At 41.6% G+C, this 27,463-nt stretch overlaps 1 protein-coding gene across 6 annotated transcripts in view; it reads left to right on the forward strand.

Annotated features, from left to right (window-relative positions):
* The window catches only part of KIF16B (kinesin family member 16B), a 234,749-nt gene that overhangs the window by 165,780 nt on the left and 41,506 nt on the right, over positions 1-27,463 (forward strand). For 4 of the 6 annotated variants that reach the window (XM_075925625.2, XM_075925623.2, XM_075925622.2 and 1 more), the window contains one exon: positions 9,418-9,507. The exons of the other annotated variants lie outside the window; for them this stretch is intronic. In XM_075925625.2, the coding sequence (XP_075781740.1) occupies positions 9,418-9,507 (90 nt within the window). The remainder of the gene's footprint in view (positions 1-9,417; positions 9,508-27,463) is intronic. 6 annotated transcript variants of the gene reach the window in all.

A 27,463-nucleotide genomic window follows, 5' to 3' on the forward strand; every position in this document is an offset into this window, starting at 1 on the left:
ACTCAAGCACACTTATTTACTCCCGATCATCCTTTAAAAAGGGAGATGTTAAATTAAATGGCAAGGAAAGACGCTCTGGAATCTCTGGGACTCTAGGGGCAGATCGATGTGCTCAGGTGGTAGAAATCATTTAAAGCAGGGGTCAGCAATCTATGGCTGTCAAGCCAAATATGGCTCAGTACAGAACTAAATATGACTCTTTTGCCATGCCCAAAATACACACAACTTTTTCAAATAAAGTGAAAAATTAATTCAAAATTTTAAAAAACGTAACTTTTTAAGTACATAAGAGCAGGCTGTAAGGGACATATGTGCGCTCCCAGCCGGGATAGTGAGAGGGGCCGGCAGTGGCAGATACCTCTATTTGGATGTGGCTGCCCAGCTCCAGCCCTCATGTGATTGCTGCGGTCTGTCCCCAGCTGCTGTGCTCTGTGGCTCAACCCTGCAACAGCCTGGCTTGGGCTCTGGCCGGGGCAGCCTGGCCAACAAGGCCTTAGTTGGGGCCAAGTCCCCATCTGGCTGCAGTGTCCTGTCCCTGGCTCCGGTCCTGGGACAGGACCCGCAGTCTAGCCCCCATCTGGCCATAGGCAGAGCTGGTGGCAGTCCTCCTGCTGCAATGCTGGTAGGAGGGGAGGCCGTGATCTGGCTGTGGTGATCCTGGCCCAGCACCTCATCCAGCCACTGCTGTCCTGGTGTAGCAGCCTAGCTCCGGCCAGATAAGGTAATTGACCCCAGCATCCTCTTCTCTCTTCTCCCCCCCCCCCCCCCCCCCCCGCGCCCAGCATACTCTGCTTCCCATCCTCTGTGCCCTGCCCTATCTCCTGAATCTCCACACACCAACAGCCTGCCCTGAGCACCCTGACTCCTGCACCCCTCAGCAGCAGAAGTCCCATTAAATAAACTCTGAGTACAGTGTTCCATTTATGCTATTATTAATCATCATGTCAATTATCAGTAATATTAAGTTGTATAATAGTGATAGAAATGTAGCCGTGTTAGTCTGGTGTAGCTGAAACAAAAAACAGGACTATGTAGCACTTTAAAGACTAACAAGATGGTTTATTAGGTGATGAGCTTTCGTGGGCCAGACCCACTTCCTCAGATGAAATAGTGGAAGAAAATAGTCACAACCATATATACCAAAGGATGCAATTAAAAAAATGAACACACATGAAAAGGACAAATGACATTTCAGAACAGAAGAGGGATGCGGGGGGGGGGGAGGGGCAGGTAAATGTCTGTGAGCTAATGGTATTAGAGATGATAATTGGGGAAGAGTGTGGTGGCAGAAGACTGGGGCTGTGGGGGGCTCAGGGCAGGGGGCTCAGGGTTGGAGTTTGTGGGGGGGTGTAGGAGTGTTATGATGCTGTGGCCAGATGGGGGCTTGGCAGCCAGGCTTCATTTTTAAATAAAATATTATGTCCAACAAAATGTTTCAGCATTGTCTTTATTTATGAGAGTGGCTGGGAACCTGTTTTGGGTCTGGGGCTACTGAGCCACAGAAAAATCAGTCGGGGACCACATAAGTGAGATGCAAAGAACCAAGCCCCCAAGCCTCACTAATGTGGCCCCAACTGAGACACCTCTCTCTCCTTGAACTCCAGCCCCATGGGGAAAGGGTAGGTAGGACTGAGGTTTAAGGCCTCAGGCCAGATTAACTCTTCTGGGGTTCTAGGGTTAGTGGAGTTTGTGGGGCCAAAAATGAGGGATCCAGTGTGTGGAACAGGGCTGCCAGTGAATGAGATAGGGATGGGGCTCCAGAATCTAGGTGGAAAATAGGATACAGGAGCAAACTGGGGGTAGTTGTCTGGCCAGGGGGTAGGAGCAGCGTGCTGATGGGTGTCTGGGCAGCGGCAGAGTGCTAGTTGGTGTCTGGCCAGGAGGCAGGAGTAGGGTGCTAAATGGGGGTCTGGACAGGGGACAGGGTGCTGGTGGGGGCCTGGCCAGGCGGAGGGAACAGGGGCAACTCAGCCGGTACCTGGGGGTCTCCAGGGATGAAGGTCTCTGAGTAGTGCTGGACAAAGCTGCTCCAGATCCTGTGCCACCATCTTACCCCCCCTCCCCCGGCCTCCCGCCGCCTCAGAGCATGGGGAAGGAAGAGAAGACAAGAAGGCACATGTGCTTTCTTGTTTTCTCTTCCTTCCCATGATGCCTGCCTTCCTTCAAAGGGGGGGCAGCACATGCTTCCTGAGGGTATGTCTACACTACCCCGCTAGTTCGAACTAGCGGGGTAATGTATGCATACCGCACTTGCTAATGAAGCCCGGGATTTGAATTTCCCGGGCTTCATTAGCATAAGCGGGGAGCCGCCATTTTTAAATCCCCGCTGCTTCGAACCCCGTGTAGCGCGGCTACACGGGGCTCGAACTAGGTAGTTCGGACTAGGGTCCTATTCCGAACTACCGGTACTCCTCGTTTCACGAGGAGTACCGGTAGTTCGGAATAGGTACCCTAGTCCGAACTACCTAGTTCGAGCCCCGTGTAGCCGCGCTACACGGGGTTCGAAGCAGCGGGGATTTAAAAATGGCGGCTCCCCGCTTATGCTAATGAAGCCCGGGAAATTCAAATCCCGGGCTTCATTAGCAAGTGCGGTATGCATACATTACCCCGCTAGTTCGAACTAGCGGGGTAGTGTAGACATACCCTGAGAAGCCAGATCTGGAACGCAGCCATGGGACCTTCCCCTCACGCCACAGGAAGCTGGCGCTAGCTCCATTTTGCAGGAGGTAGCTCCAGCATGGGCTCCTCGTTGGGGGATGAGGGGAAGCAAGGGGGGGCTGGGAACTCCTCACAATCGACTGGTTGGTGACCACAGTTCTAAAGATAAGCAAGCTGCTGTGGATCTTTGGTAACATACATTTTTACCAGAAGATACTTAAATTATAATGTGGCCAGCACCTTTGATATTACCATAATTTGAAGAAGCAGAATAAAAAAATGAGGGTGAAAAATGTCTTTTGCTAGCACAAAATAGATACAAAATAGATTTAGGGAAAATCTCACATAGAGCCTCCTAAATGCAATACATATACATATATTTGTAAAAATATCCCTAGTTCACCCTTGAGCAAAGAATTTAATGTAAAAAATGTCTTCCAAAAAAGAGAGACTTGTAAGTCCTGTTATAATTTAGGGTGATTGAATTTTAGATCTTCGGATGCTGAGTTCATAGCCTGTGACAGAAACAAAAAGGTAACCAAAATTTTCTGCTTTTCTCATTATTGGATCAAAAACATACTGATTCAAAAACCAAACAGGTCACCTGTCCTACCATGTTAAAGTCCCATTTGAGAAGTGCTATCACTAATGTGGAGATGGAATCTTTTTCCAAGGAAAAGATCTTGGGTTACGTCTACATAGCAGGGCTAACGCTGAATTAAGCTATGTAACTTCAGCTACGTCAATTGCATAGCTTAAGTCAAAATAGCTTAACTTGGCTTTTGGCGCTAACTACACAGCAGGAAGTCAAAGGAAAAACACTGTTCTTTTGACTTTCCTTACTGCTCATAAAATGAGGGTTACAGGCATTGGAAGTCCTCCAGCTCACCATTATTTTGAAATAATGGCTTGCTGTGTAGACCCGCTCTTTGTTATTCTGAAATAATGCTGCTGTGTAGATGTACCCATGCAGAGTACCATATGGAATTTCCTTCAACTCCTTCACTTACTATACCATTTGGACCTCTTGGCTGATGCTCATGTTCTAAAAGGTGATTATACTCTGGAAAAAGTACTGCAAAATAGCATCAAACTTAATTCTGCAGATGGCAAATCAACCAGAGAAGGATTCAGCTCACTCAATTATAGCTGATCTGGTTTTCTAGTGCTGAATCCTGTTCTTTTATGATAACAGGAGTAAAAATAGTATAACTTAATTCTGTAACTAGAGCTTGCAGAAGTTATTTTCAAGGAGCACATCTGGTGAGTTGACAAACTTAATTTTCAGAGAGAAAATAACTGCATAGTAATTTCACAAAAATAATTCAACAAGCTATGCTTTTCCTACCTTAGAATCTCCCTTCTTGTTGGCTTCAGGATAAGGTACATTTTTAGTTACTTTTTTTCAGTAGTGTGTGTTGTCTGTGTCTTAAACACAATGTCTACAGTTTCCTTGTGAGTACCTTGATAAGAAATCAAGATAAAATGTTGATTAGATCATTTACTCTTTCTGTCACCAAGCAGAAGAAAAATTTAGCAGTCTATACTGTCGTATCCTCGTTCCATAAACCTGATTTTCAGGAAGAAAATAACCCTGTTGAATCTGGAGCAGAACTAAAACTACAGTTTTTGGCTACATAATCAAATGTTCATTTATTGTTTTGTAATAATGTAAAAGTATATTTATCTGGCTAGATTATGGGGGTTCCAAAAATAGCTGCTTAATTTCCACAAATCCATTTTTAGCATTGCAGCGAGTGTCACAATGTTAATAATGTGTTTAAAATGTTATAGGAAAAATATATTATGTGCAATTGTTTGTATACAGATACTAACAGTGAAAATATAAAATTATTTTACAATAAACTATGGCAAAACATACCATAATTTAAAAAAAATAATCCATTATTGTGAATCAGGAAATTAAATCCCATTTTGTAGGTCAGCTTTTGAAATTTTTACCTTTAACCTTTCTGCATATGGACCAATAGTCTGTATGGTTCAGATATAAAATTGATTTTTTTTAAACTGCAGCAGCACAAAAATGACCTGCCTCGTCCAGCTCAAATTAACTTTGTGTTATTGCTCTGGGGAAGTTCTGCAGTTTTTCTTGGCTGTGTGGCCATAGAAGAGCAGTCCAATTCCTATAAAAATAAATGACTCTTTTGACGACGTCGGTTGGATCAGGCCCTCTGTAATGGATGTAGAAAATTACATTGTTTTCGGGGAGAGAGAGAGAGAGAGAGAGAGAGAGACTGCCCTGTACTAATATATGTCTTGTTATGAATATTCAGTAAGATTACAGGGCTTTTGGGTATTTTAAGGTCTTGCCACACACTGAAATAAAGCCACATAAAATCCCAGCATTGAGGGTAGGGGGAAAGTATCACTGGGTGGCAGAAACCAACTGACCAAGAAAGAATTTGAGAATAGAAATGGGTTGAAGTTTTTCACTTTCTCTGGCTGCTGGGTTGATGCTAGCGAAAGAGGCCATATGACTTCGAGCCATGGGGTCCAACCAGTTCTGCCATAGTGAACTAGTCACACTGTTGGCCAAATAGCCACATTGTTCAAGCCAACTAGCTACACTCAACTGGCCAAATAGCCACATGTGGCGAGTGTGTTGGACACCATGGACTTAGAGCAAGCCCCCACTTCTTACCCATCAAATGTCATCTTTTTAAACCAGCATTGGAACATAGCTTTTCTGTACTGCTTTCTACTTACCTCAACTCCATCAACATCAAGCAAGACAGTTAATACTGTCATTGAGCTTTTGATGAAGTCTCAATGGATAGAGGTGAGAGATGATAATTAAGATGTGGGGTCATCTTGAGGCAGTTTTGAATTAGGTAATTCTTTGCTTTCTTAAAACCTATGCAGTTCTCAGATGCAGCACAAGATATGACAGACATTTTTGGCATATTGACATTGGCTCTTCCAAGAGAAGTGTGGTCTGCTTACATTGGGCTGCTAAGACTCTCTTCCCCTCCCCCCCCATTGAAATTTCTGGATTGAGCTCTTGTCAGCTTAAGTGTGTCAGCCCAGAGTGAAATTTTACCATTCAGTTATTATCTCTGAGGTAGATAATTTAAACAAACAGTAAAACAACCTGAGCATAATAGCTGTTCAAACATTTGCTAATTATTATCCCATGTATCATTTTTGAATTGTGAATGACATTCTAGTATAGTTTAACATTTGCTTAGCTACTTATCATCTAGGTAAATTATAAACCATTTGACTGAAAGGGTAAAATTGTTGAATCTTCTTTCACTGTTTGCAGTTTGAAATAAATATATACTGTAAGTGCATTCTGGCAATTCTTAAAGCTTTGAAACATTTATTAAAAAAATATTGAGATGCAATTGAGTATGAATTGTTTATAAGGAAATGAAATGTATCATGCAGAAATGTTTATTATGTTTCAGTAGCATTTGATCAAATTTGTGACATGAAAGATGGATTTTATAAAAAAAAAATTGAAAGAAGGGGAATGGTAATGAATTTGCTTATTAAAGGCATAGAGTGGTAGAAAACCCACATTCTTAACTCTAATAAAAAGAGAACTGAATATTTTGAGTTCAATTTGTTATATATCCTTTTCTTCTTGTTCCTAGGTATTAGACATTGCACATTTATTTTTTAATTTTTTGCAATATTTTAATCACTGTGTAATGCCACTGTAATGTGCACATCGAGGCAATGAAAGGGTCATAATTTATATGGTATTAATGACTTAGCTGTGACCAAATAAACTAGTGCACAAGCTCCTTCTGGTCTTGCTGTTCCAAGTTCATTTCACTCTCCCCTATTATGCTGTCTTGTCTGCTTTTCTCCAATGCTTTAACCACATTGCTTGATCAATACTGACCACTAATTATTTTAGATATACTCTAGAACTCCTGAACCTGAGCTCAAAGCTGCTACATCCCCTCTCTCTTGATTCCTGCCTGGGCTCAGGGACCTGGACTGGGGGCTGCCGCGTCCCCTGGAACGTTGCCCATTGCAGCTCCTGCCTGAGCTCCAGGTTTCTGCTCCCTGACTTCATCTCCTTAACTTCTACCCTTCCTCATGGCTCCTGCCCAGGATCGGGGCTGCTGCCTCCTCCTCTCAAGGCTCTGGCAGGGATTCAGGGTACCTTAGCTCCAGGATTCTCTCCCTCGACCCCCAAGGGTCCAGTCATGGATCAGGGCACCTAATTTCAGGGCTTGAACTCCCACAATGCCTTTTGGGGCTCAGAATTTCCACTTTGTGGCTCTTGCCAGTACTGAAGCACTTATTTTTCAAATTGTCCAGGGCCCCTGGGTATGGGTCCCATGGGCTCATGTTTTAATCCTCCACGGGCCCTGACTAGCAGCTGAGCTCTAAAGGCAGCACAGAAATTAGTATGGTAATCTTGCAACCCCTTACAACAGCTTTGGGACTTCCCACAATCCTTTTTGGAGCAGGACCCCCATGGTTACAACAGATGTACACATTGGAAATTGTGAAATTGCCGTCTTTTAAGACTCTGGAACCACGATATCAGGATTGTCCTTATGATTTATGGGGCCCTATGCAATACCATGAAACTGGTGCCCCTATACTCAATGGCATTCCATAAGGGGGGGGGCGGGAGGCTGACAGTTTTTATAGATGTAATTTTATAATCTTCAGCAACACATGAATGACATATTTTTAAAGGAAACTTTAAATGGAAGTCCTGTAAACTAACACAGTAAAGTCTGAAGCTGACAGCAGATGCCTGGGCTTGGCAAATGCCTGTTAAATTACTTCATTACCATCTGAATGGCTCTCACAGTTTCTATGTCTGCTAATAGGTCTTGCAGGCTTTCACTTTTTAAGTTAATTAGATCCTCTCTGGAGAAAGCAGAGCACCAGGGATAGGAAGAGGAGGGGGGGTGGACATTAAGGCCTAAAGGTGATCCACATTTTTGGGTGGCCAATGCTGCTGCATATTTTGTGTATTTGTGTTCTGCGTGAAATTGACCAGAGTGAACTATGGATTTGGTAGGGCCCTAGCTGTAACTCTTAGGAACCACTTTAATAGATTTCATTTAAGGCACTAGCTGTGTATATAGGTTAAGAATTTGGAATCGCTATCAATTCTACTAATTTCACAGAATGAAAAACTTACTTTGTAAAAGAATTTCTCAGTTGAAACAGGGAGTTCGGGTATTCCCATTCACAATAGGATTGGTTCTCCCCTCCCCTCCTCGCTTAGTGACACTGATAAGAACCTATTTAAGAAATATAATGTTGGCTTCAGTGAAACTACTCATATGAGCAAGGTGCAAACCCATATGAGCACAGAGTCCATTGCATTTTGAAGAAATATATTCAATTGAAGCCTAGAAAATTACATGACCATTTAAAATGTAGTTTACAGATGTTAAATACACACAAATTATGGCATGAGAGTGTGTGTGCTCAATATATACATGTATAGAGACACAAATCAAATGCTGTGTTCTGTCATGTAATGGATTATCCCACTCATTCATTTTAAATAATTATTTTGGTGTCTAAAGGCATTAACTGCACAATGAAAGATTTTGAGGGGATATTTTTACATGCCTACAGATCTGTAAAATCGCTCTGAAAATGCAATAAAAGTGTTCAGTCTCTGTTACTGAACAAATATGGCTAAAGCTGGTTTGGCTGTGTAATTTAATTAATTTTTTTTTTGTCAAAAGCCAGTTGTGGTGTTTTCCCCAATACATTCTGCCACTGTAACAAATTAAACATAAAGCATTAATATTTATCAAAATATTTAGTGTCGTGTGTGAAAGCTGTTCCCTATTCTGGCACTCTGAGTGCAGAAGGTGGGGACCCGCATAAGACCTTAAAAATACCTTGCCTCTGTAGGTTTTTGATTAAAACCTTCCCAAGATCACAGATTTCCTGGTTGGAAGATAGGCTGCCACCATCAAGTGAAAAACCCCTTTCTTCTTCAGTCCGGGAAGCACTTGGAACTTCTCCCAGAGAGGAACCCAAGCTCTTCTCAAACAAGATCCTGAATAAAAAGAGAAAGCAAGCGGTAATCTCTGATAGCTGACTTCTTAATTTTAGGCATGCATACACAGACCTCCTATTACCTTCTAGGACACAAGAATCAAATTACCGCCTTAAAAACTGTGATTTTATTAAACAAAACAAAAAGATATACTTCATAAAGCATACTTGGTTGCTAGGTGTTTTAAAGCAACTGAGAAAAGAAAAATTTAAAAACACAGAGAAAATTCTATCCTTGAGATACAGCTTAAAGTACAGCGTATGGGGAAGGAAGAAGGGCACATGAACGTAGCACAGAAAATTTTATCCAAACAACAAAACAAAGAAAATAACCTGATCGTGTCTAAATAGAAATTTCCCTATGTACTTATGATCCATGCTTCAAGGTCCAATCCATTTCCATGCCTAGTGTTCTTTGTAGGCATGGTAGTTCTGCCTCGTTCAATTCATCTTTATTTCCCAACTCCTGGCTTAAAACTCATGCAAAGAAGAACAGCAGGCAGGTATATCTTCCAAGGCAGATCTCAACACTTTCTCCCATTGGTGCAAACACCCCCTAGCTACCTGAGCTTAACCCTTTAGTCATCGAATGCTGGGATGTTCTGAAAAGGCCAGCAGTCCTCCTGTCCATCACATCATGTATGGGAGCGAATGTCGTCTGCTTTATATGGCAATTCCATTTGCTGGATTCTTTTAATGACACGCTGTTTTTTTGTTTTGTTTTTGTTCTCTGGTGAATAGATAACAGTCCTGGATGAGACCTGGGCAGTATTTAGGCGGTATAGTCGTTTTCGAGAAATGCATAAAACTTTAAAGTTAAAATACCCAGAGGTAAGTCACTGGGATTCTTGTTTTGAAGGCTAAAGTGGGAATGAGGTTTGAAAAGAAAGAGGTTTTCCAAATATACATGCTGTTGTAGCTCCTTGTTCTCAGATCTGTGTTCCTTGTATAGGACTCTGCACATAGTTTGAAGTTTCAAATTCACTAAGTCTCATAAGGTAGCCATTGTCTTGTCAACAAATCATGTTGCCACAAACTGTTAATTCCTTCTTGGAGCTGCATGGGAATTGCTGTGCTTTTCTCTGAAGTTCACTTGCAACACAGCTGTTGTCTCATTGAGTCATCCTGGCAACTTCTCATTGTTCCTTTTATAATAGTGCCTTGCAGGTTGCTGTAACATATGAGATTTAACGTATAAGGTTTTGAGTACTAAGACTTTGTTGAGGAATAGTGTCTCAGTGCATTTGTTCAACACAGAGTGTTGTTATAACAGTCTAGTCTTCACTTTTAACATTTTATTTTTAACCCTCCCCACTCCCCCATTGTCATAAAAAAGCATCCCAACAGCTTCAGGAATATCCCTGTGTGAGCCACATTTCAGGCAAACATGCTTGGTTTATTTTAGGGTGGACCACATAATAGGAATTACTATGGTCTTGCCTGGGATGAGCTCCGGAAGGCTCACTTTCCTTCCCTTGGCGTTTCCTGTGAATAGAAAAACTAAACCATTTGGAGGGCTTTGAGGCTGCAAGTCTAAATTGGACCCAGATAGGAACACACATTTGTCCATTTTGTAGGAATTTCCATAATTTCAATAATAAATTGTTCCTTCTTCAATTAAATTTCCGCCAAAATATAATTTAAAACTTTGTTTCTGGTGGTGTTAGTTTATATTGTAGTATATTATAAAAAATAAAATAATTGAAGTGAAAATTAGTTTCAAAATAGAAATTCAAAATGTTCTCACTTCAACCTTATCAAAATGCTATATATCAATTTTATTGAAATTTTGTTGAGCTCAAAAAGTTTAGCAGAAATGTCACTTTTGACAAATCAGAATTTCCAAGAGAAAAAAAGTTCCATCCAAAAATTTCTAAGCCAGTCTCTTCTCAAGTCACATACCTAATTGTATGCGTTGACTCCTGTGTCAGCCAGGTCTGTGTGAGTGCAGGTTTGATGTGATAGGTCCCACAGTTATACACTAGATCCTCATAGAAGCCAAATTCATAGAAAGTTACAGTGTAACAGGAAAATACAACACTATCACAGATTAGCTCTTCTAATAGACACAATTGTTGATCTTTTGATCAGATGAAATAATAATCATTCCTGTAAATGCCAAAGCCGGAATCACCATAGACTAGATTAGAAATGAATGCTTATTAAAAATAGATTATAAAAGTTCACATATGACTTCCTCTGGTATTTCTAGTAGCAAAGGTTCTGAACAAGCTCAGGAGACGAAGCTCTTAGGAGAGTCTAATGACTTCCTGTTGCATAATACAAATGTCAGCCCTGTGATTGATGGCAGTGCCAGGTTCCATTAGAGGGTATGTCTAGACTACATGTCTCTGCCAACAGAGGCATGTAAACTAGACTACCCGACATAGTCAAAGAAGCTGGAATTTAAATATCCCTGGCTTCATTAAAATAAACATGGCCGCCGTGCTGTGCCGGCTCAGCTGACTGTCGGCACAGCACGCGAGTCAAGATGCGGATTGGTTGACAGGGGAAGCCTTTGTCGACCACTCACTTATGCCTCATGAAACAAGGTTTACAGGAGTGGTCGACAAAGGCTTCCCCTGTCAACCAATCCGCATCTTGACTCACGTGCTGTGCCGACAGTCAGCTGAGCCGGCACAGTGCGGCGTCCAGGTTTATTTTAATGAGGTGGGGATATTTAAATCCCGGCTTCTTTGAATATGTCGGGTAGCCTAGTTTACATGCCTCTGTCAGCAGAGACATGTAGTTTAGGCATGCCCAGACTGTCTTGCTGTATCTCACCATGCCAAGCCAGATCTCCCCTATCTAAATCCAAGCCTGGGATTCCCATTATCCTGGCATAGTTGATGAGAGTAGAGGTGCAAGGTTTGATGTCTTAAGTCCTCTTAGCTGCTCAAAAATCTACCAACCGGGCATCCAATTTTAAATAGAAAGGAGCTTTACAGAGTGATCTACATGCACCTCCTACCAGCCTCCAGAAACAAACTCCATGTTTCAATAGTTTTTATCTGAGTCTGGGTTACAGACATCTTCCCTGACATTACATTCCATAGCCGAATAAGGGAGACTGTCTTCAATGCAATGTGTAATTATCAGATTCAGGAAGAGACTTTTGCTCTCAAAGCAACATTATTGTTTGATCACTGCCTGAACAAAAATCAAAGGCAGGCTTGCTGGTGTTACAGAACTTCTGGTTTAGAAATATCTCAGTTCTCTTGCCACCTCCTGATTTTGCTGTACAAATTTTTAAGAAATCTTAGCTTTCTCTTTCCTTTACATTTTAAATGTTATTTAACATATGTTTTCCCTTGCAGTATGTCTTTGTCTTTGTATCGTGTACTTATGTTTTGTTACAAGATGGCACTTTGCGTAGCAATATAATACAACATGCATCTTTGGATAAGAGATAATCACCTACCTGTATTTAACGTTAAGGTGTAACCAGACTGACCACCACTTACCTGCTCTCAGAGTGGAATTATTTTTAATTATTATTTTTCCAAATTTCACAAATTTCCACTTTTCATTTTAAATGCAGTGATAATCGGAAGCACTAGGTGTCACTGCAACTCCACTACAGGGTGGCAAGCGAGGCCCCCTGCTGGAGCTTACAGCTTAGACATTTGTGAGCTTCCGACCAGCGTAGAGGTAGTTTCTTACCAGTATTGAGCTGCAATATATTTATGTATCTTTGGGGAATAATAATTTCATGTAAGTAATTATCTCTTCTCTGGCAAATATATGTTTGCAATATAAAGCAATTTTCCTCTTCTCTCTAGCTCCTTCCCATCATCATACTCACAAGGTCAATATTCTCAAATCTGCTTTGTTGCTGACACTTTCCATTTTGATACATATAGCCAGTAAAATTTTGGGGACTGGTCCAAAATTTTATAAATGAAATACTTGTTTAACCATGTGGATGATGTTAACATAAACTGACTTGTATGTTGTACTTGTTCCCTTCTTAACTATTTTCACTGATGATCAGCCCCAGTATATTAGTCATTGCCATTTCTCATGGGACTTTACGTTTTCTTGAAGTATGAGATATTTTCTTAAAGCAGCACAGTGATAATTTTTGCAAAAAAAAGAGGGCAGCTTAGTGATGATTTTTGCAATAAAATATATTATTTAAGAGAACCTGCATAATCATATTTGTTTCTAAAGAATGGTACAATAATTTTATCAATATATTTTAATATTTATTTAGTTACTAAGATAATGAGACAGCTTTCCATTTGTCTATAGCAATAGATAATTTCTAGATTTTAACGTATCTTGGGGCAGCAACTATGTCATCTTGTGTGTGGGGGGTTTTCACCTGACACAGTGGGGACTAATTCTATTTAGCAACTTTCAGTACTGCAAATATTAAGAGACCAATTTATGGGTAAAAGGGATGTTTGTTTACATCTGTGCTTGATTTCTAATTGTCAGCATGTCCGCACACAGTACTCTTGTGTCAAACATGTTTATTTAAGAAAGCAAGGTTGAGGGTGGGGGTAGGGAAATAAACTTGCTTACCAAAACTTAACATGAGGTAACCAGCATGGAATGTGTGCAGCCAGGCACTGTTTGGTTTTTATATTTTTATTTTTTTCATTAATAGCAATGCTTACATTAAATAGGTGATTTCTATATTTTACCTTTATTTAAATATCTTTTAAATACTTTCAAATTTAGTTTGCAATGTCAAAAAAGAGCACTCTCAGTTTAACTAATTGAAAATCACTCTTAAATTCCTGCTGATCTCTCACTGACATAAGTTGTCATTGAATTATTAAACAAGTGCTTAAATTTAAAGTTTGGAAAAGTTGCATCCATGAATTATTCCAAATAAATTCAGTTCCAAAAAGCAGCTGCATAAAAATCTATTTGAATTTAATTATTTCATGTAGTTCACCTTCCAACTCTAAATTATTTATTATAAACACAAAAAATATTGTGTACATGCTTAATATATACAGTGCCCTGCTTTTAGAAGTAAACTTGATTAGTTACTTCACTTGAATTACTATATCAGTATTTTAATAATTTGTCGATCTTGCATTTTGTGTTACTGCCAGTGAATTCCCAAAAGGAATGTGTTGAAAAACTGATTTATTGGAATGGCAGAATGTCTCACATTTCAGAAAGAGAAGCTGCTTAATGTCCTGCCATCTCAAAATATGCAGTATATTATTTTACTTAGCAACACATTAAAAATTAGATTAATAAATAGATTTTCATAAAAATTTATCAGATTGAAATGCATTCCATGGAAATTTTAAGACCAAAGCGGCATGCACCAGTGTGAGATTTTAAGTGCTACAGGCAATACCGTACATTGGTATTAACTCTATGTATTGTATTAAGTCTTCATAATAGTTTTAAACAGTCTCAATTTTTTTTTACATTGATTCTTTAATTACCTTGGGGGCACTGTTCTCCTGAGGCCCTCCCCAGGAGGCTTAATCCTTACTCAGTCCAAGCAGCCAAACAAAAGCCTCTTATTCTCCAAGTTCCTGCCCACAGTTTGCTGGGGTTATGCTATAGTTCCTTCAGGCAGCTGGGCATCCAATCAGTCTCCTCCCAGGTCCTAATAGCAGCTCAGCCCAACTGCTCTTACCAATTCTCCTTGATATATTCTGCCACTCGTTTTTATATAGCCTCATGGGCTCTGGTTGGTTGCTTCCTGTGCAGACATGGTAGCCTGCTTGGAGGATCCTTCCATTGCTGCCTTCCTGGGATGGGTGTGGCAGGAAGGTCTCCCTTTGAGCTCAGCCCACCTCCTCAAAGGGTTCCATTTGGATTATTCCCTGACTGGTGCCCAAAAAACAGGTTGATGGAATGTGAGCACAGAAGGACAGTTAGTAAGTCCTTGTTTCTCTCTCCATGCCTAAACCCAAGGTCTGGGTGTCCAGTAATAAGCATTCAGGATGCTTTCCTTTCTTGTAGATCCCAATGTACTGACATGATCTGGCCTATTGTTTCCAATGTAGACCTTGCTGAGGGAGAGACGCTGTCAGTCAGTGAGGACTTCTTTTCTCACTGTTCCTCTAACTGTTATTCAGGGAAGTACTGAATGGCTAAATTAATGGATTTCTTCTTTTTGCTAATGTGCATCTTTACAAATATGCAGGATCCATTAAAATATGAAATACCTATTTTAATTAAAATATGAAGACATGAGGAATGTTGACAGAAACACTCCAAAACTGAAGCTATTTACTTTTTATAAAATCACTTTTTTATATATTTATATGATTCCTATATTGTTTCTTCCCTGGGAAGTTGGGATTGTCTATTCCCTACAATATTTTTGTAACTTCATCTTATAACGTGCAGTAGCTGAGCACATGCACACACTAAAATCACTGTTTCTTATATTTATTTTCAAAGCATTTCGAGCAGTGATTAAGCTAGCCCTTCCCTTGTGCATCTTCCTCTTCAACTAGGGATGTAAAAGACTAGTCGACCATCGGATAAGCATTTGCTTATCGGGATAGTCTTTTGACTCGTCGATATCCCTCCCTTTTGCTGCCTCTATGAGACAGAGGCAGGGAGGGGGAGCTGCCCCCTATGAGATAGAGGCAGCGAGGGGCCAGGGGCGGGAAAGGGGTACTTCAAAGTGGCAGTGAGACACAGCTCCAGTGGGGGCTCTTGTATATTTCAAAGGAGGAATGTTGAAGTGCCTATCGACTAGTTGACGGAAATTCCATTGGCTAGTCAATTAACCGCATTTTAACATCCTTATCTTCAGCCAGCCTGTCTTTATACTTTTGCATGATTGGTTGGCTATAGAATATCCAGGTTTGAAGGTGCTGAATGTATAGTGTAAATCTGTGCCTTCAGGAGAAGACAGAATAGCCTGTGACCCCCTTTATTTCATCCATACATATGAATTGGCTATGATGTACTGCACGGTCACGGAACATTCCATGAGTAAGTCTGCTAACCCTGGGTAAAAGGAATAGGCACGGTTATTGTAGGGGTTCTCTATGGAATTTCAAATTGCCTTATGTCTCCAACAATAAAAATTGCATTTTATAACCTTCAGGGAAGTGTTTCTGTAGTAATGGTATTGTCTATGTTTTATCAATCTAACCTTCTAGAGGAAAGACTTTTTCCGTACGGTGAATAATAGTTATATGTTCCTGGGATACCACCTCTTCATTTCTCAGGTCAATGACCTCCACTTATCAGAAGCCTTTGTCTGACAGATTAGGGTACTCTTGTTTGACAGGACCTAAGGTCATTGCCAACTGTGATTATTAATAGACCTTTCTCTACTGTTTTTCTATGATTATAAGAATTATTTCTGACTCAGAGTAGAAAATGTTACTGAAAGAGCTCAGTGGTTCTGATGCACAGATGTAAAACTTTTTTTTTCTTGGCATGCTGGGATATAAACTGCCAAATGATTTTATTCATATTAAATTAAGGAGCTACACACTATGAAATTATTGTTATAAGCTTTTCTTATAAAGCACTTTGTATACTAATAAAGCCCCCTCAGATTTTTTGAACCTCACATTATATATGAACACCTAGCTTTATTTAAATCTTTGATATTAACTTATACAAAAAACAGGGCTCCCCCCCCCCCCCCCCCAAGTATCCTAGAAGTGTGTTGAAAGGCCCTTCTGGAAACTTCCTCAGGAAGGTAGATAAATTGTCATATTTATGGTCATATTAAAATATAACAATACTGAAGATGCATGAACTGCTCATTCAAGCAACAATATGTTTTTATTGTTTTAATCATCTTCCTGAGCTCTTCTTATGTGTCATCTCCTTTTGTTAACTTACAGTCTTAGTTCACCTAGGCAGAGGTGGTCTTATGTCGTCAAGTGTCATGTGCATTTATGGTACTAGGCAAGTATAAATGGAAGAAACCTTTCTCCTTGTGAGGTGTACTAGTCAGCAGAAGTACCTGAGCTGAAGCTAAATCCTCTCTCCAGTGATTCCGTCTCACTCCAGGAGCCACAGCCTCCTCTTCATGACTTGGTCCTCCAGCCAGGTCACTATGGCTGTGTCCAGACTCAGGGTTTTTTTCCGAAAAAGTAGCCTTTTTCCGAAAAAACTTCACCTGCGTCTAGACTGCAGCCGCGTTCTTTCGAAATTAAATCGAAAGAATGCAGCTTTTCTTTCGACGGTGGTAAACCTCATTTTACGAGGAAGAACGCCTTTTTTCGAAAGTGCTTTCGAAAAAAGGCGTTCTTGAATGCAAACAGGGGTTTTTCAAAAGAGAGCATCCAGACTGCCTTTCGAAAAAGCGGCTTGCTTTTTCGAAAGTTCCGCTTGCAGTCTAGACGCTCTTTTTCGAAAGAGGCTTTTTCAAAAGTATCTTTCGAAAAAGCCTCTTTCGAAAGAGGCTTGCAGTCTAGACATAGCCTATATGTGTTTCTCCCCTTCAGGGACATCATAGTCCTTCTTGGTAAATGGGCTCAGGAAGTCGTCCTGCTCACTGACTCATTTTTAGCAGCTGGTGGGAGACCCAGTCAGTGTTCCTGCTAAGGTGTGCACCTGTGTGGCCATACACAAAAAAATTCTTTTCCCGCCCACCTATCATAGAGCTGAAAGAGACTTCAGGAGGACAAGTCCAGACCCCTGCCTAAAGCAGGACCCAATCCCAACTAAATCAACCCAGCCAGGGCTTTGTCAAGCTGAGACTTAAAAACTTCTGGGGATGGAGATTCCACCACCTGCCCAGGTAACCCATTCCAGTGCTTCACCACCCTCCCAGTGAAATAGTTTTTCCTGATATCCAACCTAGACCTCCCCCATTGCAATGTGAGACCATTGCTCCTTTTCTGCCATTTGTCACTATTGAAAACAATAGTCCTCTCTGTCCACTTTGGAACCTCCCTTCAGGAAGTTGAAGGCTGCTGTCAAATCCCCTCTCACTCTTCGCTTCTGAAGACTAAATAAGCCCAAATCCCTCAGCCTCTCCTCATAGGTCATGTGCTCCAGCCCCCTAATCATTTTGGTCGCCCTCCGCTGGACCCTCTCCAGTGCGTCTACATCCTTTCTATAGTGGGGGGCCCAGAACTGGACGCAGTACTCCCGTTGTGGCCTCACCAGAGTTGAATAAAGGGAAATAATCACTTCTCTAGATCTGCTGGCAATGCTCCTCCTAAGGCAACCTAATATGCCATTAGCCTTCTTGGTTACAAGGGCACACTGTTGACTCATATCCAGCTTCTCATCCACTGTAATCCCAAAGGCCTTTTCTGCAGAACTGCTACTTAGCCAGGGTATGTCTACACTACCCTCCTAGTTCGAACTAGGAGGGTAATGTAGGCATACCGCACTTGCAAATGAAGCCCGGGATTTGAATTTCCTGGGCTTCATTTGCATAAGCGGGGCGCCGCCATTTTTAAAACCCCGCTGGTTCGAACCCCATGCAGCGCGGCTACACGGGGCACGAACTAGGTAGTTCGAACTAGGCTTCCTAGTTCGAACTACCGTTACTCCTCGTGGAGTCCCCAGCCTGTAACAATGCTTGGGATTCTTCCCTCCCAAGTGCAGGACTCTACACTTGTCCTTGTTGAACCTCATCAGATTTCTTTTGGTCCAGTCCTCTAATCTGCCTAGGTCACTCTGGACCCTATCCCTGCCCTCCAACATATCTACCTTTCCCCCTAGCTTAGTGTCATCTGTAAACTTGCTGAGGGTGCAATCCATCCCCTCATCCAGGTCATTAATAAAGATGTTGAACAAAACCGGCCCTAGAACTGATCCTTGGGGCACTCCGCTAGAAACTGACCGCCATCCTGACATCGAGCCATAAATCACTACCCATTGGGCCCAACAGTCTAGCCAGATTTCTGTCCCTCTTTCACTCTATTTATCCAATCCATACTTCATTAACTTGCTCGCAAGAATATTGTGGGAGACCGTATCAAAAGCTTTGCTCAAGTCAAGGTATATCACATCCACTGGCTTGCCCATATCCACAGAGCCAGTTACCTCATCATAGAAGCTAATCAGATTGGTCAGGCACGTCTAGCCCTTGGTGAATCAGTGTTTACTATTCCTGATCACTTTCCCCTCTTCCAAGTGCTCACCTCTGGAGAGCTGGGCAACAGCATATGCATGGCAGGTGACTGCTACAGCAGGGGGGGGCCGGCTGAGACAGCATAGTGAGAGAGCCACTGGGGCGGGACCTGCCACAGCAGCGTGGTGGGGAGGGAGGCCTGCTCCGGTAGCTGAGGATGCCACGGGGGAGGGGGAGAACGGGACCTGCCTCATTGGGGGTGGGGTCTACTCCATCGGCCGGGAATATGTGTGTTAATAAATTAGGTGCCAGGGTGGCATGCATCAAAACCAGCGTGCACATATCAATATTGGTACACAAGCCAAAATACCAGACCTCAATATTGGTGCACAAGCCAAAAGTCACTAAACTCATCATTAGAAAATCTTAGAGGCAACACTGGACCGAGTCCCAATTTAAGAAGCTCCCTCATTAATAGCCAACAATTGATCTACACCATACTTCAGTGCTCTTTTTCTTAAGCCTTGCGTACCTTTCTGGTTCTTGTCCTTTTCTGATCTTGCCAAGCCACATTCCCTCTTCCCAGGGAGTAACCAGTCAGTAGCCTTAGCCATCTCTCCCTACTTCTAGCGAGTGACGGACGGCTCCTTCTCTTCAGCCCCCTCTGTTGCCTGGGTTTTGGTTTATATAAATCCTGCCTCTTCCTGCTCAGATGAGCCTTTTGTACTTAATCACTGCTTCCTGTCTCCTCCAGATGCAGCCCGGGCAGTTAATTGGACCAGCTAGCCATCTTAGCCCTTCTAGGCCCTGTATGTGATCTTAATCCTTCTAGGCCCATCACAGTGATCTTGACCAAATGGCAAGCAGGGATGTGACACTGTGGGCACATACATGTTGGGGAGGAGGGAATGTAAACAGAGGCTCAGCAAGATGGAGCCAGGCCCCATATGTCTCCAATCCCTTTACTTTCCCATTGTCTGGGGGGTGAGCAGGCTAGTCTGGCTGACTTAGCTTTTGTACAGGGAAAAAATTAAATGTCAGTCTATTTATACTTTTCTGGGTTTTTCAAAAGCCTTTTGCTCCCGTTTCTGTTGGAACCTTAAATATTCCATTTCCTGACTTTCTAATTTTTAACGGGGCAGCTGTAGTTTCATTAACACAGCTTTTTGTATTCAATCTCCTGGGATTATTTTAGCAGCAAAAGGGCGAGGAGAGAAATAACCTTGTGCTACTTAGCTTGCAGAGCTTTTAAGCCCATTGCCATGCAGCTATTGAGCTTGTGGGTTTAATAAACTGCTTTGCCAGCAGAACTTGAAAGCTCCTTGCTTCAGAGCCACTGAGATTGAATCTCTTCTGGTTTTGCTGTTGTAGTGTGTAAATTACTGTCATCAGTAAACATATGCTTACTGTGCAGGCCTATGTAGTATGTGCATTTTAAGTGCACCAATGTAGAGTTTTGATTATTTTACTATATTGTGTGAAAGATGTGTAAAATGCAATGCTTACATTGATTATATTAAACACTTGTCAAATAGTTCTAAGAATTTGTTTGAAGCTTATTGCTTATGCACAAGCCCTGATCCTGCGGTGATCTCAGAGTAGGATTGAGGCCTTAGTCCATAAATGTGAAGTTTATTCTGTTTTTATAAGTTTTATTAGCTAACCCCAAATTCAGCAGTGAACTAATGACAGTTTTAAAAGTAAATTAAAGCTATAAAGAGTTATATTAGTTACTACAATTATTCAATTAAACCAATATAGTACATAACTCTATACTGAAGATCCTTTTAAGAGCAACCAACCTCACAACAATAAATTGTCATTGACTACTGTTTTTGAAAACACCTAAGTGATTAAGGATCCTAGTTCCATTGCTGGTTTTGAAAATTTTACCCAGTGCCAATAAAAATAAGCTAACAGAATGATTATAATTGACATTTAAAGAATGCTTCCTGATATGAACTGTGTACTTAGATTTTTATTTATTTTTTTTTTTTAGCAATTGAAAATGTATTTTTATGGCATTGCCCTTTTGACACAGAGAAATGACATGATTGTGTCAAGTTTCCCAAATTATACATTTATCTCTCTATATAAAAAAGTTTCCTACTGGACGATCGAGTGACATCATCTGCATCCTCATGCTGCTGCCGTTGCCCACCTCCTTAGTTGCTTGCTGTGGCCAGCCTTGGCACCATTCCCCAGCGTGTATGGGCTGATCCAGCTCCGTGTCCTGCGTCATGCCCAGGGAGGCTGCACCGCCAGAGTGGAGCTGTTAGGACTGGGTCCCCTCTGCCATCCGAGCCTGACCCTCCCACCAGGAGCTGCCCTATGCCGCCTCTGACATCCTAGCCTGATCTCTTCTCTCCCCGCAGCCCCTTCACCTTCCTCCAAGACCCTACACACCCAGCCTGTTCCTGCTTTTCCCCCTCCCCAGCCAGACACCTATCCCTAGCCCGCTCCTGTCCCCTCCCCTCTTGGCCAGAAACCCTGCCCTCAGAGAGCGCGGGGGGGGGGGGGTAGCGAGTACAGTGAGCAGGGGGTGCAGCCCCCTAGTATTCGCTAACGGTGCAGAATAGAAACTTTGTCCCCAAAAGGTGACTGTTACAGAAAATTCATTGTGAGAGCACAAGGTTAGAAAGGAAATGGTTTGCAGCATTAACTATAGTGCTTGTGACCAGCAAGCATCATACATGTAAAGATGCCCTATGGCAGTGTAATTATGTCAAACAAAGAAAAGCATTAACAAGATGTTATATGAAACATGGTTCATAAAAGGATGAATTACCTCATTTTAATTTTCCTGTTTAGCCCCTGCTCAAGATGCCATTTTCCAAAAATATTGAAAGCAAAATAACAAAACAGTAATGTTAAAAATACATAGCTGTCTATGAACATTACTGTTTTAAAAGACTATTAGCATTAGTTTTGTTCAGCACAAATTATAGTATATATAATTTTCCATTTTATCATATATATTCATATATCATTGAAGTATTAGTGAAGAATGCTTTTGTAACAAAAACTAAAATCACAAACGCTCTTCCAACCCATAATTGTTACACATTTAGTGACTCTCCTTTCTTTCTTGTACTCACAGAATAGTCTGTATTCGAAGTCAGCAAATAACTCATTTTTCATAGGCAATTTTTATTTTTTAATGTTTTTCATTTTGAATCCATTATATTTTGGGTGGTTTCTTTGCCCTTACGTGGGTTTTTTTAAATAAGGCAAATTTCAAAACACAATATTGTTTTGGGACACAAGAGTAAACTAAATGTTTTTACTTTTTCAACCAACGCAATTCATTGAATTATATTTTATTCACAATTTGTTTTAGAGCCCCTCAGAACACATATTTTGCAAAAATGCTGTTTGCTGAAAAAATACTCAGCTCATAGTTTATCTTTTAGTTTTCACAAGTTACCAAAGCAGCTTAAAAATAGTCCTGTACTTGCTCCATGCTGTGCAGGTATTGTTGGAGGTTTTTGGCTTTGGGAGGAGGGGCTTGCACATGCGAAGGGATGTGTTTTGCTCTAGATTACTTAAAAGCAAGCACTTTGTTCAGCAAATTAGTCTGAAAATGTATATGAGCAGACACACTTCTTAAAATGAATAAACTGTAAAATTCTGTAACCTTTGTTGCTTTATATTGTTCAATGCAAGATTAATGATGATGTTTCTGTAACTTAGTGGGTCATGGATGAAGATGCCAAATTTAGGAAGACTGCTGAGAAATAGGACAAACTTAAACGAAACTAGTGATTATTCTATCATTGGACTGTACCAAGTCTGTAATGAAAGTGAACTTGTCATTACATTGGTTAACAGGAAGTGCAAAACGCAGTCGTATTAGGCATTCCAGCCCTTTGCTCATCACCCAGACTCTAGACTTCATACCCAATAATCTTGCTGATGGTAATCCTTTAGTAACTAAAAACTAAAGTTAAGAAGATTAGTTACCAGATCATATACATACACATGATTTTTCAGAGTTCATAGGTCAAGATCATATCAGAGTCAAGGTGGAATAAACTGCTAACTTGAAAAACTGAATTCTACATAGCATAAGAGTATGGAGAATACCAAACAGGTTCCCAAGAATAGGTCTTCCAGATGTCCTCATGGAGAGCCTTTGTCAAAAATGGTTAGGGCACTACTGAAACTATTTCTGATACCTCATGTCCCAGACAGGGTACCACTGAGAGTCCAAGCTGCTCTAGTTCTGGGAGCTTATCAGACTTCCTGGAGCCACTGTACAAACTTACCATAGTACCTAACTCGCCCTAGGTACTGAAATCATCCTTCTCATCAATGCTACCTGAAGTGCCATATAAGCACGACCTCGCCCACAGAGACTCCGAACGCACTCTTTGTACTAAGGAAGCTTATGCCGTCTTCAGACCCCTCATTACCCAAATAGGGGCTTCACGTTAACTAGGTTATTCATTGTCCAGTTTTTTCCTCACATAAATCACATCAATTAAGAGATGAAGCTGTCCCCCCAGCCATTGGATATTGGAAGAATATTCTTCTTTGAGTAGATGCTGCTATCTATTCTACTTGGATGTGTGTGCACCTAGCACTCAGGAGTCACAGAATTTTGCCTGCCCGCACTGGTAGATAGGCAGTGCTCATGCATCATGGCTATAGCCCTCACCTAGTTACGGCCCTCCCTCAGTTCTTCCTTACTGTCCATATCAGGAGTCAACTCTGTGGTTTTACTTCACATTCCTCTGTTTACTGACTGTGTTTTCATATTGTATATAGTTACTTAATATCTAGAGTATAGTTAGATTTGTTAGTTAATTGTGTACGTTTTCTCTGAAGATATCCACAGGGTATAAATATTGTCCATCATGTGAGGAGGCAATCCCCATCAGCAGTCCCCATATATGGTACTTGCTGTGTCTAAGCAAACACCAACTAGCAGTGTTCAGTTTGCAAATCCATTTACAAAATGGACTGAAGTGAGGGATATTTGTCTTAAGCAGCATTTACTCGAACAGGATATGTGATCTACTTCAGCACCAAGGACTCCATCAGACCAGAGGTCGCTCTCATGTGTGGAGAGAGCTACCATTTCATGTTCTGGAGCTGATGCCTTTCTGAAGAGTTGGAAGTGTCATTGCCCACTGAGCGTGCCAAGGAGAAGGTCATATAAAACTGACCAAAACTGCTCCAGGTCCTGTCAGGACTCATCTACCTCCCCAAGGTGATGCGCAAATTGGCACATCATGAATGCCGGTGCGTAGGATGGTGTGGGTCCTGTCAATCATTTTTCCATCACCATGCAGGGAGGTCAGAGACCCTGTACTATGGACTCTAGTTCTGATCTTGGGGAATCCATTGAAACTGGTACCAATGAGTGTACCCCATAACCTGCTCTTTCCATGCAGAGATATGATTTTCTGTTTGAAGGGTCTGAACTCTTTGGTGAGTACACTGTTCACCAGATGAATTAATTCCCTCATTCATTGAAGAATTCCAGAGTTACTCTGCATTCATGTGGCATGTGCACACCTGCACTGAAAAGACAAGATATGTGTCAGCCAAACCTCCATATTTCACCCCTCAATGGCATTATGATCCACAATGCAGGCAACAGAGACTTGCTCCAAAATTCAGACACATCAACAGAGATGGCTCTTCCCCATCCATCTATCTCAAAAGACCAAATTTTTAAATTTGGTCGAGGCCCCAAGATGCTTCCCCAATCCAGATGTTGCAACCATACACGTTAGTCCATCAGTTTGGTAACTGTTTGATACCCCACAACAAATAATTGTTGCAAATAGTCAGCGACAGTTCAGTTCCATTCTTCTCTCAGCCACCTTCCTCCTCTCTCTTCAAAGACATTTTTCACAAATACCTTCTGTGAGAAGAAATAAACCACCTTCTGCAACTGTTACCTGTAGATTTCCAAGACATGTACTTGCATATCACCATACATCCTTCTCACGGGAGATTCCTCAGATTTTCCCTGGGGTCCAGCCTTTACTAAAACCAGGTACAACCCTTTGGCATCTCCCTCAGTATCCAGGGTATAATACCATACTTACTTCCTCCCTAAACCACATGGCAACCAGCATGAGGCCATGCAACACACTTTGGATATCAGACAAGCACTAACTTTTTACTTTGACAGAATTAAATCATTCATACAGTCACCATGCTTACTCCTCTCTGTTGCTGAAAGGTCCCATTTGAAAAGATTGCTTGGACCCAAGCCCACCCTATTCCACAGTGTCCCGGTCCAGGATCCTAACAATGGAAGAGTGGTCTGCTACTGGGTCAATGAGGATCCAGCTGAAACACACTGACCTGGATTCCAGCAACACCACAACCTGACTATCATCTAGTATCCCTGGGCTACTTCCTCCCCTCCCCTTCTGGTATACCTATACCTCAGGGTCATCCTCCTCCACCCTTGAGTACACCACCAGCAGCTCCTTGGCATCTCTGTTGGCTGGCTGTTCTGGCGAGTCCTCAGCCCTGCTGGGGCCATCTTCAAGCTCTCACTTCAATAGTAGGAAAAAAGTGTCCATCCTGCCTGGCAGCTCCAGCCCAACTGAGCTGCGGTGCCCTCTTTTTGTACTTCCTATCCAGACCCTCTGCTTTCAGTGGGGTAGGTGTGGGTATCCAGGGTCCTCCCTGTCAGTCTCACAGGGAAGCCCTGGACTCTCACTGCACAGCCCAAAATGGGATGAAGGGACAACATCTGCTCTCCACTCAGCCTTCACTGAACAAGAAATAGAAGAGAAGATACAGAGAGTACTGAGGGGAAGTCAGATGGTTCTAAATTACATGCATTCCTTCCCTTGCCTTCCCCCGCCCGCCTTTTTCTACACACCAGCCTCCTGGGCTCTTTGATCTCCTCTTTCTCCTTCATGAAACAAAGGAAAGACACCTTAGGGTTTGGGGGTGGGATGGAAGAGACAAACGCAACTGCTCCATTTCGTCTTCTGACCATGACATCACCTTCAATGCAGAGTATCTGGCCACGTGCCTTGCATAAAGCCTATGTCAGCCAGGGATCTACCATCGTCAGATTCTTAGTAATGGTACCTGTGTGTATCTTTTATTAGAGGAGTCCATAGGCTTGATTAAATGTACCTAGCTATATTTGGTCAGTCATGATTTTTTGATATGTCTTCCAGTGAGTATTAGATTAAAAGCTTTGCTTGTGAACAAAACTCTCATGTTCCTTATTCCATCCAGGTTAAATGAATCTCTTGTGAATGTGAGCTCATTCATGGTGAGAGACATTTTTCTGTCGTGAACTTTCAGATTTGGGCTATAGGGAACAGCATAGCCTTGCCTTCTTTAAATAAATAGGGTAACTAAAGAAAATGACTAATTTCTTAGCTACTCTGGAGCTGAGAACAGTTTATTGTTAGTGAATTAGAGAATATTTAGTTTTGTCTGAGCAGTGAGATCTCACTTTGGCATTCTCAGAACAGTGGTCTGGATTGCTGTAAGTTAAATAAAGAATCAATCAAGTGAATTCTTCATCGCCTGTCTCTGCAGTACAAGCCATATAGAAGGCACAGTTTTGCCTCCTAAGAATGTCTATGCCCTCTACAAAGCCCAAAGCAAGAGACTGCAGTAAAAGTTACTAAAGCCCCTGCATGATAAAATCAATAGACTACAATCTTCCGTGGCTTAATATAAAAATACACAAAGAAACAGTGGTTTGAGTGAAATAAATTGAGCTGTATTGGGGAACTGAAAATTTCATGGACAAAGCAGGGGTGAAAATAAAAAGTGAGCAAAGCAATCAGATTTACAATAAGGAATATATCAAAATCGTAGCCCAGAACGTATACTGCAATGGACAGGTAACTGGAAACGCGCATGAGAAAAAAATCCCTTTTTAGAGAAGATGGTTGGGGGTATCATACAGCTAAAAAGTGCCCATCACATCTCGGTGGGTGATATACTTTTGAAGGTAATGTTAAAATGAATGAATAGAGTGCTGAATGAAGAGAGGACAAGGAAAATGACTATATGTTTAAAGCAGAATATTGTCAGATTCTGGTACTTTTCTTGATCCTGCCGCAGACGTACTTAAAACTTGATTTAGCACCCATTTAAGTGAAGAGAGACACTCCCAGTGACTTTAGTGGGCATTAGATCAGACCATCTCTGAATGCAGGATGACCAGATGTCTTGATTTCATAGGGACAGTCTCAATATTTGGGGCTTAGTCTTATCTTCATCCCATATGGAGCTTACAAATGCTATCTGCGAAGACAGAACTGTGGATCTTCAACACAGATGTGAAGAGGATGCGAGACCTGGCGTACTAAAAAGTCTTCAAATCACAAGCTACAGACATTCATAAACAGATGCCTGAGGTACAACCTTCTCATCAAATGGCAAGACTTTGTCACAAATGAGGAGATTTGGAACAGAGCAGGACAAGAACCAGTTGACGTTCAATTCAAGAGAAGAACGTGGGGATGGCTAGGCCACACTCAGAAAACCATTATCCAACATAGTCCATCAAACTCTCACATGGAATCCGCAAGGAAAATGCAAAAGAGGAAGATCTCGGACAACGTGGAAAACATCTATTGAGACTGAAGGACAACAACTGGGGTACTCCTGGAGTCAGCTAGAAGTTTTGTCTCGAGACAGAGTGAATTGGAGGAGACTTATAGATGACCTATGCTCCACTCGGAGTACAAGAGTTTAAGAAGAAGTAGTCATCTTATCTAGATACCTATTACCTCCTATCTCCATCCTAATTTTTCACATATGCTCTCTGGTCAACCTGTCTGATCTGTTTCAATC

This window comes from Pelodiscus sinensis, chromosome 3 (assembly GCF_052426305.1).
Source record: "Pelodiscus sinensis isolate ZL-2025 chromosome 3, ASM5242630v1, whole genome shotgun sequence".
Classification (NCBI taxonomy): domain Eukaryota; kingdom Metazoa; phylum Chordata; order Testudines; family Trionychidae; genus Pelodiscus; species Pelodiscus sinensis.